This window comes from Nerophis lumbriciformis, linkage group LG09 (assembly GCF_033978685.3).
Source record: "Nerophis lumbriciformis linkage group LG09, RoL_Nlum_v2.1, whole genome shotgun sequence".
NCBI classification, from domain to species: Eukaryota; Metazoa; Chordata; class Actinopteri; order Syngnathiformes; family Syngnathidae; genus Nerophis; species Nerophis lumbriciformis.
Window position 1 is genome coordinate 53702976 of NC_084556.2, and position 22928 is coordinate 53725903.

A 22928-nucleotide genomic window follows, 5' to 3' on the forward strand; every position below is an offset into this window, starting at 1 on the left:
TGTAAACATTTCAACAAAAGTAAAAGTATTGCTTATTTGCTAAAATGTGCAAAAAATAAAGCTAAACATCCAATACAAAAAAGTGTACAGTGTAAACATTTCAACAAAAGTAAAAGTATTGCTTATTTTGCTTAATAACGCAACAATGATAGTATGATTAAAGTGAAAGTTAATTGTTGGTTTGTACATAGTATATGTAACTGTTAATGTTGTAAAAGGTATTTGCACAACTAATTAACGTTAGCGTTTGTGACACGTCTTGTGCCGTGGGGTTCTTTCAGGACCGACAGACTGAACGCCAGACGGCTTTGCCAGGTTTACAATCTTTTAATTTTACACAAAGTCTTTTCTCTTCCAACTGCGCGGATCGCGCACCTGGGCACGATTGCGGCGTCGCTCCCGGCGCGCCCCGCCTCGCCGCTCGCTCGCCGCCGCCGCCTCTCCACAGCGTTAAAGAGGAGCGCGTCTTTGTAAACACTGAACAGGCACGCCAAACGCGCCTCTCAGAGCGAAACGGTGCTTTAGTTTATGAATTTACAACGCAGATACAAATGACACATTCATGTTTTTGTGTAATGATGACAACGTATACGCACGCGGACGATTGACTTGTTGATGGTGATGGCAAGAACGCTGTCGGGGGTTTTCTTTTCAAATGTTCGTTCATAGCCGTTGTGCTGCTATGATAGGCCATTTCCGCTCGACACAGTGTGCATACAACAACATTATTAGGCCGTTTATTGAAATACTCCCACACTTTTGACGACTTTCGGCGTGCTTTTTTCCCCTCGCTCGCATCGTCTGCTTTGCGCTCCGCCATGACAGTAGTGTGGCGTAAATATGCGACGCGCCGACGCACAAAAACGGCGTCGACGTATTTACGTAACCGATGACGTCGACTATGTCGTCGTTTTAGTGACACAGTATCGACACAGTATCAATACAGTTTTGCAATGTGTCGAAACGCTTCATGACGCCTCATCAACCCATCACTACACCCTAGTGTGCCGCGGCACAGTGGTTGGAAAAGCAATTCAATGCAATGAAGAAAACAATAACAACAAACTTATCATTGACGCTACTATAACGTATGAAGTTGCCAACATGAATGCAAAGTTTAAAACACAGACCAAGCGTGTAAAATAACCGACGCTGGCAGTTTGAACCAAGTTTGACAAGAAGTACGTTAGCTGGCAGGAACCACGTGACCTGGCCTGTAGAACATTCCAGAATCACCAGCTAGCTTGTTAGCCCGTAGCAACGTTAGCAACTCACCGTCCGGGTTGTTCTCCGGATCGAAACGCTGCCCGCATCCCTTGTTGTAGCATAACACGGACATTATGGCTGGCGAGAGTAACTTTCAACCCCGGACTGAAAGTGACAAGGAGCACTAAAGAAGCACTAAAGAAGCAGGAGAAGACGCCGCTCAACACACCGCTAACACACGAAGCTTGCCCCTCGCTTACTTCCGGGTGCGCTCGGCTTCGCTCGGCAACGATCGGCTCTGGCCCCGCCCACCGCCTGCTCCATCAGTGGTCCCAGCGGCGGCGACTGATGCTGGACGCCCCCCTCCCCTCCCCTCCCTAAAAAAAAAAAAAAAAAACTTGCGCTAAACCTCTTTTCAGTCCACTCTTCTCGAATATCGGACCGAAGCGTCACCAAGTGCGGCTTGAACGTTCCTTTCGCCGACAGGACGCAGGTGCACTGGAAACCGGGACAATTGGGGGTGTTTAGTTGAACGACGATGGCTGCGGCTCTCCAGACGGCTGCCTCCTGGCGGGGTTGGATGATGTGATCGTGGATTCACAGCACTTTTTTCATTTTTTCTTCCGACAGCTTTTTAAAAAAAAATTAAAAAAAATAATAATCCTGTTGCTTAAAGGATGGAAGCACTTTTTGGCCATTCCACAAAGGTAGGACCCCCAAAGTGAGACATCCACTATGTTTGCCTAATTAAGCTGCAGAATCCTCTTAATATTAATTTCTTGCTTCCTATCTAGGGATGTCCGATAATGGCTTTTTGCCGATATTGTCCAACTTTTTATTTACCGATACCGATATCAACCGATACCGATATATACAGTCGTGGATATTAACACATTATTATGCCTAATTTGGACAACCAGGTATGGTGAAGATAAGGTCCTTTTTTTAAAAATAATAATAAAATAAAATAAGATAAATAAATTAAAAACATTTTCTTGAATAAAAAGAAAGTAAAACAATAGAATAGAAACTAGTAATTAATGAAAATTTGTAAAATTAACTGTTAAAGGTTAGTACTATTAGTGGACCAGTAGCACGCACAATCATGTGTGCTTACGGCAGAGCCGGCCCAAGGCATAAGCGTACTAAGCGCTTGCTTAGGGCCCCGCGGCCACCAGGGGGCCCCCAAAAGCAATTAACAAAAAATTTTATTTTTTTATTTTTTGCATGTACGAGTCTGACTGATGATTTCTAAATGATCAAAGATATATTATTGTACAAAAACACAATTTTAGGTCAACATTTTTGCACATTGCTGTTTCAGGTTTTTGTTACCAAAAATAATAAAGTGAATCAGAATCAGCTTTATTGTCCAGTTATGTTTAACACACATGGAATTTAACTTCAGTAGACTGCGCTCTCTTTGTACAAAGTAAACATTAAATATGAACAATTAACTAAAAATATAAACTAGTAATTAAAGACTAATATGTACAAGACTGATGAGACAAGATGACACTTTTACTGTAAATACAAAGCTTTATCACTTGGACTGTTCAACCCCAGGCCACTCTTGTAGCTGAATGTTTTCTACATTTTAAGATTAGGAACCATATGTGGCACTCTGGACATCATTCGTTCATTCATTGGTATTATTTATGTTCTTAACTGGGCCACCCCCATATCTTTATAAATGACATGTCATTTGTAAAGACATGCCAGGCTGACAATAGGATCATGTAAACAACACTGCCAGAGCCGCAATGAGTTTATATATTATTTATATATTATTGGCAGAAATAGAGGGCCCCAAAATCAAATTTTGCTTAGGGCCCCATGGAGGCTTGGGCCGGCACTGGCTTACGGACTGTATCCCTTGCAGACTGTATTGATATATATTGATATATAATGTAGGAACCACAATATTAATAACAGAAGGAAACAACCCGTTTGTGTAAATGAGTGTGAATGAGTGTAAATGGGGGAGGGAGGTTTTTTTTGGGTTGGTGCACTAATTGTAAGTGTATCTTGTGTTTTTTATGTTGATTTAATAAAAAAAAAAAAAAAATTAAAATTAAAAAAAATAAAAACTTCTTGAAACTGATTTCAATTCCCGATATTACATTTTAAAGCATTTCCATCCATCCATCCATCTTCTTCCGCTTATCCGAGGTCGGGTCGCGGGGGCAGCAGCCTAAGCAGGGAAGCCCAGACTTCCCTCTCCCCAGCCACTTCGTCCAGCTCTTCCTATGGGACCCCGAGGCGTTCCCAGGCCAGCCGGGAGACATAGTCTTCCCAACGTGTCCTGGGTCTTCCTCGTGGCCTCCTACCGGTTGGACGTGCCCTAAACACCTCCCTAGGGAGGCGTTCGGGTGGCATCCTGACCAGATGCCCGAACCACCTCATCTGGCTCCTCTCGATGTGGAGGAGCAGCGGCTTTACTTTGAGCTCCCCCCGGATGGCAGAGCTTCTCACCCTATCTCTAAGGGAGAGACCCGCCACCCGGCGGAGGAAACTCATTTCGGCCGCTTGTACCCGTGATCTTGTCCTTTCGGTCATAACCCAAAGCTCATGACCATAGGTGAGGATGGGAACGTAGATCGACCGCTAAATTGAGAGCTTTGCCTTGCGGCTCAGCTCCTTCTTCACCACAACGGACCGATACAGCGTCCGCATTACTGAAGACGCCGCACCGATCCGCCTGTCGATCTCACGATTCACTCTTCCCTCACTCGTGAACAAGACTCCGAGGTACTTGAACTCCTCCACTTGGGGCAAGATCTCCTCCCCAACCCGGAGATGGCACTCCACCCTTTTCCGGGCGAGAACCATGGACTCGGACTTGGAGGTGCTGATTCTCATCCCAGTCGCTTCACACTCAGCTGCGAACCGATCCAGTGAGAGCTGAAGATCCTGGCCAGATGAAGCCATCAGGACCACATCATCTGCAAAAAGCAGAGACCTAATCCTGCAGCCACCAAACCAGATCCCCTCAACGCCTTGACTGCGCCTAGAAATTCTGTCCATAAAGGTTATGAACAGAATCGGTGACAAAGGGCAGCCTTGGCGGAGTCCAACCCTCACTGGAAACGTGTCCGACTTACTGCCGGCAATGCGGACCAAGCTCTGACACTGATCATACAGGGAGCGGACTGCCACAATCAGACAGTCTGATACCCCATACTCTCTGAGCACTCCCCACAGGACTTCCCGAGGGACACGGTCAAATGCCTTCTCCAAGTCCACAAAACACATGTAGACTGGTTGGGCAAACTCCCATGCACCCTCAAGGACCCTGCCGAGAGTATAGAGCTGGTCCACAGTTCCACGACCAGGACGAAAACCACACTGTTCCTCCTGAATCCGAGGTTCGACTATCCGGCGTAGCCTCCTCTCCAGTACACCTGAATAGACCTTACCGGGAAGGCTGAGGAGTGTGATCCCACGATAGTTAGAACACACCCTCCGGTTCCCCTTCTTAAAGAGAGGAACCACCACCCCGGTCTGCCAATCCAGTGGTACCGCCCCCGATGTTGAAGCATTTATCGGCCGATATTATCGGACATCTCTACTTTTGAGGTATCTAAAGGGACGGGGCTAGATACATTGCAGTGTGTTGATTGGTGTACTGAGAATTGTCCCTTCCAGAGAGTTAGGTAAAAAAAAAAACATTATTGTTGTCCTCTAAAAAGTGTGACGCAGGGCTTCTTAGCTCAGGCCTGTCAAGTCTTGATCTTGTGAGTTTGCTTTTCCGGGATGCAACGGAAAGTTGGCACGGGCGAGACGGGAATGAAGGTACATGATTTATTTATTAACTATAAATACAAAAAAAAAGATCAAACAAAAAGCGCGCACAGTGGCGGAGAATAAACTATGAACAATTAAACAAAACTTGCAAACTATGGCTTGAATAAAGAAAACTTACTTGGCATGGACAAAAAAGGAGCAGCGTGAACATGGACATGAAAAAATGGACAGAGCATAAATGTGGTGTGAGGTCGTCAGGACGAACAACAGAAAATGAATGAACTTAAATACTATGGACATGATTAGTGAAACAGGTGCGTGACGTGACAGGTGAAAACTAATGGTTGCTATGGTGACAAACAAGAGTGCACAATGAGTCCAAACGTGGAACAGGTGAAACTAATGGGGTAATCATGGAAACAAGACAAGGGAGTGAAAAGACAGAAACTAAAGAGTCCTATAACTAACAAAACATGACTTAAAACAAAACATGATTACACAGACATGACAAGGCCTAGGCAATTATTTTGCCTCGGGGGGCCAAATTTTAGAGAAAACAATGTGTCTGGGGGCCGGTATATCTATTTTTAGGAACACTAATTCAAAACCTCACAATAATGTCTGATTGAATGCTAAAAACTTTATGACAGACCGCCTTAAAAAAACAGAATGGAATTTTACTGAATGAGACACCCAGAATGTAGATGAAAATAAAGAATGTGGGATTTACAATATTAACTATGAAGGATAAAACACTGAATATTGACAACATTTGAACGTCACACCCCCTCTCCATCGACATATTTTACAATCAAGCGAAACACAACAAAAATGCAACAAACAATGAAATATGACTGTATCCCTTGCAGACTGTATTGATATATATTGATATATAATGTAGGAACCACAATATTAATAACAGAAGGAAACAAGCCTTTTGTGTGAATGAGTGTAAATGGGGGAGGGAGGTTTTTTGGGTTGGTGCACTAATTGTAAGTGTATCTTGTGTTTTTTATGTTGATTTAATTAAAAAAAAAAACAAAAAAAAACGATACCGATAATAAAAAAAACCCCGATACTGATAATTTCCGATATTACATTTTAAAGCATTTATCGGCCGATATTATCGGACATCTCTACTTTTGAGGTATCTAAAGGGACGGGGCTAGATACATTGCAGTGTGTTGATTGGTGTACTGACAATTGTCCCTTCTAGAGTGTGAGGTAAAAAAAAAACATTATTGTTGTCCTCTAAAAAGTGTGACGCAGGGCTTCTTAGCTCAGGCCTGTCAAGTCTTGATCTTGTGAGTTTGCTTTTCCGGGATGCAACGGAAAGTTGGCACGGGCGAGACGGGAATGAAGGTACATGATTTATTTATTAACTATAAATACAAAAAAAAAGATCAAACAAAAAGCGCGCACAGTGGCGGAGAACAAACTATGAACAATTAAACAAAACTTGCAAACTATGGCTTGAATAAAGAAAACTTACTTGGCATGGACAAAAAAGGAGCAGCGTGAACATGGACATGAAAAAATGGACAGAGCATAAATGTGGTGTGAGGTCGTCAGGACGAACAACAGAAAATGAATGAACTTAAATACTATGGACATGATTAGTGAAAGCAGGTGCGTGGCTCAAAACGTGAAACAGGTGCGTGACGTGACAGGTGAAAACTAATGGTTGCTATGGTGACAAACAATAGTGCACAATGAGTCCAAACGTGGAACAGGTGAAACTAATGGGGTAATCATGGAAAGAAGACAAGGGAGTGAAAAGACAGAAACTAAAGAGTCCTATAACTAAACAAAACATGACTTAAAACAAAACATGATTACACAGACATGACAAGGCCTAGGCAATTATTTTGCCTCGGGGGGCCAAATTTAGAGAAAAAAAATGTGTCTGGGGGCCGGTATATCTATTTTTAGGAACACTAATTCAAAACCTCACAATAATGTCTGATTGAATGCTCAAAACTTTATGACAGACCGCCTTAAAAAAACGGAATGGAATTTTACTGAATGAGACACCCAGAATGTAGATGAAAATAAAGAATGTGGGATTTACAATATTAACTATGAAGGATAAAACACTGAATATTGACAACATTTGAACTTCACACCCCCTCTCCATCGACATATTTTACAATCAAGCGAAACACAACAAAAATGCAACAAACAATGAAATATGACTGTATCCCTTGCAGACTGTATTGATATATATTGATATATAATGTAGTAACCAGAATATTAATAACAGAAGGAAACAACCCTTTTGTGTGAATGAGTGTAAATGGGGGAGGGAGGTTTTTTGGGTTGGTGCACTAATTGTAAGTGTATCTTGTGTTTTTTATGTTGATTTAATAAAAAAAAATAAAAAATAAAAATAAAAAAATGATACCGATAATAAAAAAAAAACGATACTGATAATTTCCGATATTACATTTTAAAGCATTTATCGGCCGATATTATCGGGCATCTCTACATTTGAGGTATCTAAAGGGACGGGGCTAGATACATTGCAGTGTGTTGATTGGTGTACTGAGAATTGTCCCTTCCAGAGAGTGAGGTAAAAAAAACCCATTATTGTTGTCCTCTAAAAAGTGTGACGCAGGGCTTCTTAGCTCAGGCCTGTCAAGTCTTGATCTTGTGAGTTTGCTTTTCCGGGATGCAACGGAAAGTTGGCACGGGCGAGACGGGAATGAAGGTACATGATTTATTTATTAACTATAAATACAAAAAAAAAGATCAAACAAAAAGCGCGCACAGTGGCGGAGAATAAACTATGAACAATTAAACAAAACTTGCAAACTATGGCTTGAATAAAGAAAACTTACTTGGCATGGACAAAAAAGGAGCAGCGTGAACATGGACATGAAAAAATGGACAGAGCATAAATGTGGTGTGAGGTCGTCAGGACGAACAACAGAAAATGAATGAACTTAAATACTATGGACATGATTAGTGAAAGCAGGTGCGTGGCTCAAAACGTGAAACAGGTGCGTGACGTGACAGGTGAAAACTAATGGTGACAAACAATAGTGCACAATGAGTCCAAACGTGGAACAGGTGAAACTAATGGGGTAATCATGGAAACAAGACAAGGGAGTGAAAAGACAGAAACTAAAGAGTCCTATAACTAAACAAAAACATGACTTAAAACAAAACATGATTACACAGACATGACAAGGCCTAGGCAATTATTTTGCATCGGGGGGCCAAATTTAGAGAAAAAAAATGTGTCTGGGGGCCGGTATATCTATTTTTAGGACCACTAATTCAAAACCTCACAATAATGTCTGATTGAATGCTAAAAACTTTATGACAGACCGCCTTAAAAAAACGGAATGGAATTTTACTGAATGAGACACCCAGAATGTAGATGAAAATAAAGAATGTGGGATTTACAATATTAACTATGAAGGATAAAACACTGAATATTGACAACATTTGAACTTCACACCCCCTCTCGATCGACATATTTTACAATCAAGCGAAACACAACAAAAATGCAACAAACAATGAAATATGACTGTATCCCTTGCAGACTGTATTGATATATATTGATATATAATGTAGGAACCACAATATTAATAACAGAAGGAAACAACCCTTTTGTGTGAATGAGTGTAAATGGGGGAGGGAGGTTTTTTTTTGGGTTGGTGCACTAATTGTAAGTGTATCTTGTGTTTTTTTATGTTGATTTAATAAAAAAAATAAAATTAAAATTAAAAAAATAAAAAACTTCTTGAAACTGATTTCAATTTCCGATATTACATTTTAAAGCATTTATCGGCCGATATTATCGGACCTCTCTACTTTTGAGGTATCTAAAGGGACGGGGCTAGATACATTGCAGTGTGTTGATTGGTGTACTGAGAATTGTCCCTTCCAGAGAGTGAGGTAAAAAAAAACATTATTGTTGTCCTCTAAAAAGTGTGACGCAGGGCTTCTTAGCTCAGGCCTGTCAAGTCTTGATCTTGTGAGTTTGCTTTTCCGGGATGCAACGGAAAGTTGGCACGGGCGAGACGGGAATGAAGGTACATGATTTATTTATTAACTATAAATACAAAAAAAAGATCAAACAAAAAGCGCGCACAGTGGCGGAGAATAAACTATGAACAATTAAACAAAACTTGCAAACTATGGCTTGAATAAAGAAAACTTACTTGGCATGGACAAAAAAGGAGCAGCGTGAACATGGACATGAAAAAATGGACAGAGCATAAATGTGGTGTGAGGTCGTCAGGACGAACAACAGAAAATGAATGAACTTAAATACTATGGACATGATTAGTGAAAGCAGGTGCGTGGCTCAAAACGTGAAACAGGTGCGTGACGTGACAGGTGAAAACTAATGGTTGCTATGGTGACAAACAATAGTGCACAATGAGTCCAAACGTGGAACAGGTGAAACTAATAGGGTAATCATGGAAACAAGACAAGGGAGTGAAAAGACAGAAACTAAAGAGTCCTATAACTAAACAAAACATGACTTAAAACAAAACATGATTACACAGACATGACAAGGCCTAGGCAATTATTTTGCCTCGGGGGGCCAAATTTTAGAGAAAAAAAATGTGTCTGGGGGCCGGTATATCTATTTTTAGGAACACTAATTCAAAACCTCACAATAATGTCTGATTGAATGCTAAAAACTTTATGACAGACCGCCTTAAAAAAACGGAATGGAATTTTACTGAATGAGACACCCAGAATGTACATGAAAATAAAGAATGTGGGATTTACAATATTAACTATGAAGGATAAAACACTGAATATTGACAACATTTGAACGTCACACCCCCTCTCCATCGACATATTTTACAATCAAGCGAAACACAACAAAAATGCAACAAACAATGAAATATGACTGTATCCCTTGCAGACTGTATTGATATATATTGATATATAATGTAGGAACCACAATATTAATAACAGAAGGAAACAACCCTTTTGTGTGAATGAGTGTAAATGGGGGAGGGAGGTTTTTTGGGTTGGTGCACTAATTGTAAGTGTATCTTGTGTTTTTTATGTTGATTTAATAAAAAACAAAAAACAAAAAAAAGATATCGATAATAAAAAAAAACCTGCTGTTGTTTGTCATATCTTATTGCAACTAGTAACAATGTGCTGATCATTTTGTTCAATGTTGCCTTCTGGGTTTTGTTGCGTTTTGGACCAGTTGTTCCTCCCAGGGAATTCAAGTCACAATTCGCTCCCAAGTTCTTTCCGACACTTAAAGCTGAGTTGAAAAACCACCAGAGACAGAATAGGTATTTTGTTGTATATATTCTCAAAGCTTTGACAATATACATTTTGATTGAGACCAGTCTAACCCTCGAACCTTCTATCCCGCACACCCAAAATGGTCTTTTTTCCCAACGCCAAAAACCTCTCTTTTCTTCCCCCTCACTAGCCATAACAAAAGCACAACGTCTCCCTAGCCATAATACATTCCAAAGAACTCAAGGTTAACACACACAGTTTGCTTGCTGACAGAGCATCAAGAGAAGAAGTGGAAAAGACGAGCTGTTTTCAAATATGACAAAGAAATGGAAGAAGTACAACTTAAATTCGGATATATGTAAATATCTGCCTCCGACAGTTTCTATGAAACAGGCACTAGTGCAGACCTGAATATTCTGTCCCACGTCCCGGTAGTAATAGGCGCAGCCTAGAGTCTTGACTGCTACAGTTCTTTGTCACGTTTTTAACCAGCAGATTCTCAGCCAGTCTCTTTCCTCTTACAGGGCGCCTGCGTGATGTAAGAGCCATGAAGCCTCATCTGAGGGGAATTATGCGCTCTCTTCCTCGCCTTCTACACCATGTTTGCTTTCTCCTCGCCGTGCCCCGCATCCTTCCGCTCCGTGGCCAGTCGTCGCCCGAGGCGAGGGCCGGACAGGGCCTGCTGCTCTTCACCTCGCCCGCCTACAACGCCTCCGTCTTTGAGAACTCTGCGGCAAGAACCTACGCCAGGAGCGAGACCAAGATGGGGGTCGCTCTGGGGCTGCCGCCCCGGTCTTTCGACGTCCGGTTTTCCATTGAATCTGGGGACGGCGAGGGCATCTTCCAGGCAGAGGAGTTCGCGATGGGAGATTTCTGTTTCCTCCGCATTCGCACAAACAGCGGCGCCACTTTGAACCGGGAGGTGCAAGACAACTACACGCTGACGGTCAAGGCATCCGCCCAGAGAGGCATGGAGGCGTTAAGTACCGTTTATATAAAAGTCCTGGACACTAATGACCTGCGACCACTCTTCTCCCCGACCTCCTATTCCTTTGTGGTGTCCGAGAGCGCCCCGCTGGGTGCCAGCGTCGGCCGCGTGACAGCCACGGATGCCGACGTGGGCTCGAACGGGGAGTTTTACTACTTCTTCAAGAATAAAGTGGCACTCTTTGCCGTGCACCCGACCAGCGGCGTCGTCACACTGACAGGCCAGCCCAGGATTGATAAGCAAGAGCGCTTTGAGCTGGAGGTGCAGGTGGTGGACAGAGGCATGAAGCTCTACGGCAACAACGGCATCAGCAGCACCGCCAGACTTGTCGTAACCGTCGTGCAGCTCAATGAGTTCGCACCTGTTCTCAGGGCGCTTGTCGTCGTTCCGCCCTGGTCTGATAAGAACCCGGTTGTTGCCAAAGTGACGGTGGAAGATAAAGATGAGGGGGTCGGCGGGTACATAGACTGGGTGTCCATTATTGATGGCGATCCGCTTGAGCAGTTTGTGATTGAACGATCGCCTCTGGGGAATGAGTACTGGGTTAGAACCCCAGAACAAGTGGACTGGGACAAATACCCGTATGGTTGCAACCTAACCTTTCAGGCTAAAGACAGAGGCGCCCCTCCAAAGTTTTCCAACACTCAAGTGGTTCAGTTGCTGCTTGCAAAGCCAGAACCCGTATTAAAGAGTTTTGAGAAAGACGTTTATGAAGTGGTGCTGAGTGAAATTGCTCCCCTAGGGACTTTTGTAGAGGTGGTGAAAATCTCCCCTCCTCCCGCGAGCGTCAATTACAGCTTTAGCAGCCTCTCAGAACTAATGTACTTTGATATAAATCCGTTAACTGGCGTTATTATGACCTCCAGGCATCTGACAAGGATATCACAGATTTTCATGGAGATGGAAGTGCTCGACGCTGTCAGCCAGCTGAGAGCAAAGGTCCGAATCACAGTCGAGGATGCTAATGATAACTCTCCGGTGTTCAGCCGGCCGTTTTATGACATATCCATCAATGAAAGCTTAGCTGTCGGCACTGTTGTTCTGGTTGTGTCCGCTGTGGATGATGACAAAGGAGAGAATGGCTACATCACTCACACAATCAGCGGCCCGCGGTGGCTACCTTTCACCATAAACCAGAGCACGGGGGAGGTGAGGATCACACGAGACCTGGACTTTGAGTCGACAGGGGACATTTATAAGTTTGCGGTACGGGCCTCAGACTGGGGTTCGCCTTACAGAAGAGAGAGTGAAGTCAACGTAACGGTTCGTTTAATGAATATAAACGACAACCCGCCTGTCTTTGAAAGCGTTTCATGCAGAGGAATGATAGGTCGAGAGTTCCCCGTCAGCCAGACCATTGTCACGCTGTCGGCCGTGGACATGGACGAGCTGGGTATGGTGAGGTACAAATTGGTCTCAGGAAACGAGTTGGGCTACTTCAACTTGAACGCAGAGTCTGGCGCTTTGTCACTGAAGCGGTCGTTATCAGCGGCCAATTTAAAAAGCGGGATGTTCAACTTGAAAATAGTCGCCACGGACGGGGAGTTGTTCTCCGATCCGATGTTTGCGAACGTATCCGTAGGGAGGGGCTCGGTGCCACCAAGGGGACTTAACTGTAAGGACACCCAGGTGGCCCAGATAATGGCGGAGAAAATGCTGTCGAAGGCTTCGGCTATGGCACAAGCAACACAGGACGAGAGAAGTCCAGACATATTTTCTACGAACAAACAGGCTCCGCAGTTTGAGGCCTTGCCGACAAGTATTCTGGTTAGGGAGGACCTCGCGCCCGGAGCTAGTGTTTTCCAGGTGAGGGCACGGGACGACGACGTGGGCTACAACGGCCGCATTCTCTTTTCCATATCGAACAGAGACAAAGAAAACTGTCTGACTATCAACATGGACGACGGCTTGCTGACTGTCCTACAGCCGCTGGACCGCGAGCGAACCGACCGCTACTTCCTCAACATCACAATCTATGACCTGGGCATCCCCCAGATGTCGAACTGGAGGCTCCTGACCGTTATCGTGGAGGACGCCAACGACAACGACCCAGAGTTTACCCAGGACGCCTTCTCGACCCTCGTCGCTGAAAACGCTCCCGTGGGTTCAGAGGTCATCGCCGTCACTGCATTTGACAGAGACACAGGTCAAAACGCGCAGCTATCCTACATTTTGCTGACCAGCGTGCCTCAGTTCGGCATCGACAGCGAGACGGGGAGCGTTTTTGTCGCCAGCAGCTTGGACAGGGAGAGTTTCCCGACGTTCACGTTGAAGATTGAGGCCAGAGACAAGGCCGAAAGAGGCAACCGGAGGTCGTCCGTGACTACTTTGAACATAATAGTGGAGGACGTCAACGATTGTGCGCCGTCCTTCATCCCGAGCACTTACAGCGCTCGAGTCCCGGAAGACCTTCCTCCGGGTGCTGTTGTTACATGGGTGCAGGCCAAGGACCCAGACGTCGGCCCTGGAGGACTCGTCAAATACTCCTTGTCCAATGATTTCAACGGCACTTTTGAGGTCAGTGATCTTTTGCCTAATTAGTCATGTGTCGTACATCTCCTTAACGCGCCTTGTTTTGGTCTGTGTGGGACTGTGCGCAGATAGACGCTCTGAGTGGAGTGTTGAGGATCAGGAAGGAGCTGGACTTTGAGAAGCAACAGTTTTTTAACCTCACCTTGCTGGCCGAGGACAGGGGAAAGCCCACACGCAGCAGTCAGACGTATGTGGAGGTGGAGGTATGTATTCTTGACGCCAATACAGTGGAACCTCTCCAACGGTTCTTGCACATGGTTCATAAAGCTAAAAGTTTGTGTAGTGAAGCATAAGCATCCCCATAAGAAACATCAATATTTGTTTCCAAACTTGACAAAAGTCCCTATTTTAGTAAAAGAATGCACACTTTAATAAAACTAGAATGTGTGTGTGTGTGTGTGTGTGTGTGTGTGTGTGTGTGTGTATATATATACACAGGTAAAAGCCAGTAAATTAGAATATTTTGAAAAACTTGATTTATTTCAGTAATTGCATTCAAAAGGTGCAACTTGTACATTATATTTATTCATTGCACACAGACTGATGCATTCAAATGTTTATTTCATTTAATTTTGATGATTTGAAGTGGCAACAAATGAAAATCCAAAATTCCGTGTGTCACAAAATTAGAATATTACTTAAGGCTAATACAAAAAAGGGATTTTTAGAAATGTTGGCCAACTGAAAAGTATGAAAATGAAAAATATGAGCATGTACAATACTCAATACTTGGTTGGAGCTCCTTTTGCCTCAATTACTGCGTTAATGCGGCGTGGCATGTAGTCGATGAGTTTCTGGCACTGCTCAGGTGTTATGAGAGCCCAGGTTGCTCTGATAGTGGCCTTCAACTCTTCTGCGTTTTTGGGTCTGGCATTCTGCATCTTCCTTTTCACAATACCCCACAGATTTTCTATGGGGCTAAGGTCAGGGGAGTTGGCGGGCCAATTTAGAACAGAAATACCATGGTCCGTAAACCAGGCACCCCAAACCATCACCCAACCATGCAAATTTTGCATTTCCTTTGGAAATCGAGGTCCCAGAGTCTGGAGGAAGACAGGAGAGGCACAGGATCCACGTTGCCTGAAGTCTAGTGTAAAGTTTCCACCATCAGTGATGGTTTGGGGTGCCATGTCATCTGCTGGTGTCGGTCCACTCTGTTTCCTGAGATCCAGGGTCAACGCAGCCGTCTACCAGCAAGTTTTAGAGCACTTCATGCTTCCTGCTGCTGACCTGCTCTATGGAGATGGAGATTTCAAGTTCCAACAGGACTTGGCGCCTGCACACAGCGCAAAATCTACCCGTGCCTGGTTTACGGACCATGGTATTTCTGTTCTAAATTGGCCCGCCAACTCCCCTGACCTTAGCCCCATAGAAAATCTGTGGGGTATTGTGAAAAGGAAGATGCAGAATGCCAGACCCAAAAACGCAGAAGAGTTGAAGGCCACTATCAGAGCAACCTGGGCTCTCATAACACCTGAGCAGTGCCAGAAACTCATCGACTCCATGCCACGCCGCATTAACGCAGTAATTGAGGCAAAAGGAGCTCCAACCAAGTATTGAGTATTGTACATGCTCATATTTTTCATTTTCATACTTTTCAGTTGGCCAACATTTCTAAAAATCCCTTTTTTGTATTAGCCTTAAGTAATATTCTAATTTTGTGACACACGGAATTTTGGATTTTCATTTGTTGCCACTTCAAATCATCAAAATTAAATGAAATAAACATTTGAATGCATCAGTCTGTGTGCAATGAATAAATATAATGTACAAGTTACACCTTTTGAATGCAATTACTGAAATAAATCAAGTTTTTCAAAATATTCTAATTTACTGGCTTTTACCTGTATATAATGTAGTAACAGACACCTTCATAACAATATGTAATATGTACAATATACACACTGCAAGTATATATATAATGTAGTAACTGACACCTTCATAACAATATGTAATATGTACAATATACACACTGCAAGTTTATATATAATGTAGTAAAATACACCTTCATAACAATATGTAATATGTACAATATACACACTGCAAGTTTATATATAATGTAGTAACAGACACCTTCATAACAATATACAGACACCTTCATAACAATAAGTAATATGTACAATATACACACTGCAAGTATATATATAATGTAGTAACAGACACCTTCATAACAATATGTAATATGTACAATATACACACTGCAAGTATATATATAATGTAGTAACAGACACCTTCATAACAATATGTAATAAGTACAATATACACACTGCAAGTATATATATAATGTAGTAACAGACACCTTCATAGTGATGTCATCAAAACAACAACGTCCTAAGGCTTCCAGCAGCACACAAAATAAATGAATGAATGAAAGGGTCGGACACCGAGACCTGGTTCGGACGCAGAGGCATGTTAGGCGCGGTCTAAAGGTTTGTAAACTGAAACGTTTGCAAATAGAGGGGTTTGTAAACGGAGGTTCCAGCGTGTGAAGTGATTAGTGTTTCTCTCTGCAATCACTTCACCATTCACGTCCTCTCTCTGTTCCAGCTGGTGGACGTCAACGAGAATTTGTACGCGCCGTACTTCCCCGACTTTGCCGCGAGAGGCTCGGTGAAGGAGAACTCTCGAGCGGGCACCAGCGTCCTGGCGCTCCACGCCAAGGATGACGACAGAGGGAGGGACGGCGCCTTGAAGTACTCCATCAGCGGCCTGGGCGCCTTCACCATCGACGAGGACACAGGTGCGGCCTTTTTCCCACACAATTAGTTTTGCAATGAAAAGCCAATAAGTTATGTGCCGGCCAGAGAATATGTCCATTTATTTGAAATTGGACACTTATTAGAGTCCAATTGGGCTTGGAGATTTCTGAGAGGAGAAGCGCCGCGTGATTTATTGGTCTGTGTGAGACTCGGGCTGTTTGAGTGGGTCTGTGTCAGCGACGTGCGACAGACAATATACGATAGAAATGATTTGCATCTGGCAGACCATGGAGATTTTTTATTTTAATGCATGTTGATGACACACTCTGGCTGGGCCCCGCAAATCTGCAACCATGAAACGTGCTCATTGGAGGACACGAAAAGCCATGCTAACTGCTAAGCTAAAAGTATACATACAATGTAGTAACAGACACCTTCATAACAATATGTAATATGTACAATATACACACTGCAAGTATATATATAATGTAGTAACAGACACCTTCATAACAATATGTAATATGTACAATATACACACTGCAAGTGTATATATATAATGTAGTAACAGACACCTTCATAACAATATGTAATATGTACAATATACACACTGCAAGTGTATATATATAATGTAGTAACAGACACCTTCAAAACAATATGTAATATGTACAATATACACACTGCAAGTGGATATATATATATAATGTAGTAACTGACACCTTCATAACAATATGTAATATGTACAATATACACACTGCAAGTATATATATAATGTAGTAACAGACACCTTCATAACAATATGTAATATGTACAATATACACACTGCAAGTATATATATAATATAGTAACAGACACCTTCATAACAATATGTAATATGTACAATATACACACTGCAAGTATATATATAATGTAGTAACAGACACCTTCATAACAATATGTAATATGTACAATATACACACTGCAAGTGGATATATATAATGTAGTAACTGACACCTTCATAACAATATGTAATATGTACAATATACACACTGCAAGTATGTATATAATGTAGTAACAGACACCTTCATAACAATATGTAATATGTACAATATACACACTGCAAGTATACGTATATATAAAATGTAGTAACAGACACCTTCACAACAATATGTAATATGTACAATATACACACTGCAAGTATATATATAATGTAGTAACAGACACCTTCATAACAATATGTAATATGTACAATATACACACTGTAAGTGGATATATATAATGTAGTAACAGAGACCTTCATAACAATATGTAATATGTACAATATACACACTGCAAGTATCCGTATATATAATGTAGTAACAGACACCTTCATAACAATATGTAATATGTACAATATACACACTGCAAGTGGATATATATATAATGTAGTAACAGACACCTTCATAACAATATGTAATATGTACAATATACACACTGCAAGTGGATATATATAATGTAGTAACTGACACCTTCATAACAATATGTAATATGTACAATATACACACTGCAAGTGGATATATATAATGTAGTAACTGACACCTTCATAACAATATGTAATATGTACAATATACACACTGCAAGTGGATATATATAATGTAGTAACAGACACCTTCATAACAATATGTAATATGTACAATATACACACTGCAAGTGGATATATATAATGTAGTAACTGACACCTTCATAACAATATGTAATATGTACAATATACACACTGTAAGTGGATATATATAATGTAGTAACAGAGACCTTCATAACAATATGTAATATGTACAATATACACACTGCAAGTGTATATATATAATGTAGTAACAGACACCTTCATAACAATATGTAATATGTACAATATACACACTGTAAGTGGATATATATAATGTAGTAACAGAGACCTTCATAACAATATGTAATATGTACAATATACACACTGCAAGTGGATATATATAATGTAGCAACTGACACCTTCATAAAAATATGTAATATGTACAATATACACACTGCAAGTATACGTATATATAAAGTAGTAACAGACACCTTCATAACAATATGTAATATGTACAATATACACACTGCAAGTATACGTATATATAATGTAGTAACAGACACCTTCATAACAATATGTAATATGTACAATATACACACTGCAAGTATACGTATATATAATGTAGTAACAGACACCTTCATAACAATATGTAATATGTACAATATACACACTGCAAGTGGATATATATAATGTAGTAACTGACACCTTCATAACAATATGTAATATGTACAATATACACACTGCAAGTATATATATAATGTAGTAACAGACACCTTCATAACAATATGTAATATGTACAATATACACACTGCAAGTGTATATATATAATGTAGTAACAGACACCTTCATAACAATATGTAATATGTACAATATACACACTGTAAGTGGATATATATAATGTAGTAACAGAGACCTTCATAACAATATGTAATATGTACAATATACACACTGCAAGTATATATATAATATAGTAACAGACACCTTCATAACAATATGTAATATGTACAATATACACACTGCAAGTATGTATATAATGTAGTAACAGACACCTTCATAACAATATGTAATATGTACAATATACACACTGCAAGTGGATATATATAATGTAGTAACTGACACCTTCATAACAATATGTAATATGTACAATATACACACTGTAAGTGGATATATATAATGTAGTAACAGAGACCTTCATAACAATATGTAATATGTACAATATACACACTGCAAGTGGATATATATAATGTAGTAACTGACACCTTCATAACAATATGTAATATGTACAACATACACACTGCAAGTGGATATATATATAATGTAGTAACTGACACCTTCATAACAATATGTAATATGTACAATATACACACTGCAAGTGTATATATATATAATGTAGTAACAGACACCTTCATAACAATATGTAATATGTACAATATACACACTGCAAGTGGATATATATAATGTAGTAACAGACACCTTCATAACAATATGTAATATGTACAATATACACACTGTAAGTGGATATATATAATGTAGTAACTGACACCTTCATAACAATATGTAATATGTACAATATACACACTGCAAGTGGATATATATAATGTAGTAACTGACACCTTCATAACAATATGTAATATGTACAATATACACACTGCAAGTGGATATATATATAATGTAGTAACTGACACCTTGATAACAATATGTAATATGTACAATATACACACTGCAAGTATATATATAATGTAGTAATTGACACCTTCATAACAATATGTAATATGTACAATATACACACTGCAAGTGTATATATATAATGTAGTAACAGACACCTTCATAACAATATGTAATATGTACAATATACACACTGCAAGTGGATATATATAATGTAGTAACAGACACCTTCATAACAATATGTAATATGTACAATATACACACTGCAAGTGGATATATATATAATGTAGTAACTGACACCTTCATAACAATATGTAATATGTACAATATACACACTGCAAGTATATATATAATGTAGTAACAGACACCTTCATAACAATATGTAATATGTACAATATACACACTGCAAGTATATATATAATATAGTAACAGACACCTTCATAACAATATGTAATATGTTTTATATACACACTGCAAGTATGTATATAATGTAGTAACAGACACCTTCATAACAATATGTAATATGTACAATATACACACTGCAAGTATATATATAATGTAGTAACAGACACCTTCATAACAATATGTAATATGTACAATATACACACTGCAAGTGTATATATAATGTAGCAACAAGACACCTTCAGAACAATATGTAATATGTACAATATTTACCCTATTTTGGTAATTTTAATCATTTCCGGAACTAATTTCCTCTGCGCATTTATTTCCGTTTCCATAGCAGCGCACTACCGATTTCTGGCAACAAATGTGTGTTCTTACATCCGAAAACAAACACGAGTGTATTTTCTAACCATGACAGTGAAGACGATAATTTTTGGACAAATGGGGATTCACAACCTTATATTTTTGAAGCTGAAAACACTGAGGATGAACCGCTGCTTCTAGAAGCGAGCACAAAGGAAGAGTGAGACGTTGGAGCAGATGGAAGCCGAGAGAGTGAGGTGAAAGTGACTCGAAGCTGCAAAATGTGGAATAGTGTTAAAGTGTGTGTTACGATGTTCATTTTTCCCATGGTCTTGAACACACCGTGTTGGCGGAGAATGAGAATGTGTTTATTTCTTAACGAGTCTGAAAATTTAAAATGGAAAAGTTTGGACTATAAAATGTTAGCATGCTAACGTTTTATGCTAGCAAGATTGCAAATTTTTGTTACTCAAACCGAAAAATTATTGCTTTTGATAGTTGGCGCCATCGTAGAAGTACGCTAAATCTTCCGAAGTTATCACGCTTACATTAGCATGTTAACATTGTATGCTAGCATTTAGGCTCATTTCGAGGGTTTTGAGACATGTCTCCATTTTGCAAGTATACTATTCTTTTTATATCAAGCTAACGTTAGTATGCAAATGTTTTATGCTAGCTTTTTAGCTAATTGTGTACGTTTTAAAGATAAAAATCATGGATTTTGATACTGGGCACCATCTGAGACGTATGCTAACTTCTCCTATTTTAGCCGGCTAACGTTAGCATGCTAGATTTTTTGCTCGTTTGATTCATATAAACCAAACATCATTTTGATACATGGCGCCATCTTAGACGTACACTGACTTTTCCTAAGTCGTCATACTAACGTTAGCAGGCTAACGTTCTTATGCTAGCAATTTTGCTCATTTTAATTACTCAAACCTACGATCCGTTTTCAGTTTTTTTATTATGAAACTAAAAAACAGGAGAAATTGATTTTTATGTAAAATTGTATTTCTATTCCCAACGAAAAACGAATGGCCGCGACGTACACAGACCACGGAATAAATACATTGAATTGGGCCTGTTGATTGTCATGACTTGGTCCTGGGGTTTAGTTTTTCTAGAAGGGAACGGAAAGTTGGCTCGGGCGAGACGGGAATGTGAGAACATATTTATTTAAATTTATCCAAAAAAAGTACAAACGAAAAGCGCGCACAGTGGCGGAGAAACAACTTGGCTATGAAAACAAATACTTGCACAAAGGCAGAAACTATGAACAACAAAAAAAACACTAACTGTGGCATTAATAAACAAAACTTACTTGGCATGGACAAAAAGGAGCAGCGTGAACGATGGACATGAAAAAAGTGTCAGAAATGTGCAGAGCATAAATGTGGGGATGTCACCAGCAAGACAAACTGAAAACAATGAACTTAAATACTACAGACATGGTTAACGAAAACAGGTGCGTGACTCAAAACGTGAAACAGGTGCGTGACGTGACAGGTGAAAACTAATGGGTTGCTATGGTGACAAACAAGAGTGCACAATGAGTCCAAACGTGGAACAGGTGAAACTAATGGGGTAATCATGGAAACAAGACAAGGGAGTGAAAAGCCAGAAACTAAAGAGTCCAATAACTAAACAAAACATGACTAAAACAAAACATGATCACACAGACATGACAGTTGATAGCATAAGATTGGCAATAAAAGCTAAAAAAAAATAATTTAACACATTTTTACTAACAAATTTCGAAGTGTTGGACTGTGTGAGTCTTCCTTTTGACGCTACAATACATTATATTGCATTAGTTTGTATTTAGGTAAAACCCCCTAATCTTTAAGGTGTGGCGGGTAATATTTTGCCGCGGTGTATCAATTACATTAACCCTGAGGATTGTTTTGGTTAGGGCGAGCAAACACATTCCAATGTTTTTCCTGCTCTACTTGTTCGTTCTGGCTTTCAAATTGATTGTAAGTATTGTACTTTTTACTGTTTGGTTGTAACATAGTTTTATTCACAAATTTTGAGGTGTTTAAAGTGCCATGTAAAATCGCTAATGCTAATCAGTAGCATGTCATTGGCCTATACATTCTATATTTGCATCTAAGCTAGTGTGTTTTTATTTTCTATTCCAAACGAAAAACAAATGGCCGCGACGTTCACGGACCACGGAAGAAATACGTGTTGTAATTGGGCCTGTTGTTAGCATAAAATTGGCAATAAAAGCTAAAAGGAGTGTTGGTTTGTGAGTCTCCTTCTGGACGGTACAATATATTATATTATATTACATTAGTTTTACCATGAATTGATTAACGTGTTGAAAACCTTATTGGGGTGTTACCATTTAGTGGTCAATTGTACGGAATATGTACTGTACTGTGCAATCTACTAATAAAAGTTTCAATCAATCAATCAAATTGTTTTTAAGTAAAAAAAAAACCCGTTATTTGTAGGGTGTTGCGGCTAATATTTTGCCACGGTGGGTTGCAGTTCTGGCTTTCATATTGATTGTAAGTATTGTAGTTTTTACGCACCAGCTGTTTGGTTGTAACATAGTTTTTATTCACAAATTTCGAGGTGTTGAAAG

General features: G+C 40.2%; 2 protein-coding genes across 3 annotated transcripts in view; one reads left to right on the forward strand and one right to left on the reverse strand.

Moving 5' to 3' along the window:
* The window catches only part of chordc1b (cysteine and histidine-rich domain (CHORD) containing 1b), a 37438-nt gene extending 35964 nt beyond the window's left edge, over positions 1–1474 (reverse strand). For both annotated transcript variants that reach the window (XM_061961654.2, XM_061961653.2), the window contains exon 1: positions 1276–1474. In XM_061961654.2, coding sequence (XP_061817638.1) covers positions 1276–1339 — 64 coding nt within the window. In that variant the 5' untranslated portion in view covers positions 1340–1474. The remainder of the gene's footprint in view (positions 1–1275) is intronic.
* An 86-nt stretch (positions 1475–1560) lies between these two features.
* fat3b (FAT atypical cadherin 3b) overlaps positions 1561–22928 on the forward strand; it is a 305444-nt gene continuing 284076 nt past the window's right edge. Inside the window, exons 1-4 of the mRNA XM_061961744.2 lie at positions 1561–1913; positions 10710–13690; positions 13774–13908; positions 16253–16445. Coding sequence (XP_061817728.1) covers positions 10733–13690; positions 13774–13908; positions 16253–16445 — 3286 coding nt within the window. The 5' untranslated portion in view covers positions 1561–1913; positions 10710–10732. The remainder of the gene's footprint in view (positions 1914–10709; positions 13691–13773; positions 13909–16252; positions 16446–22928) is intronic.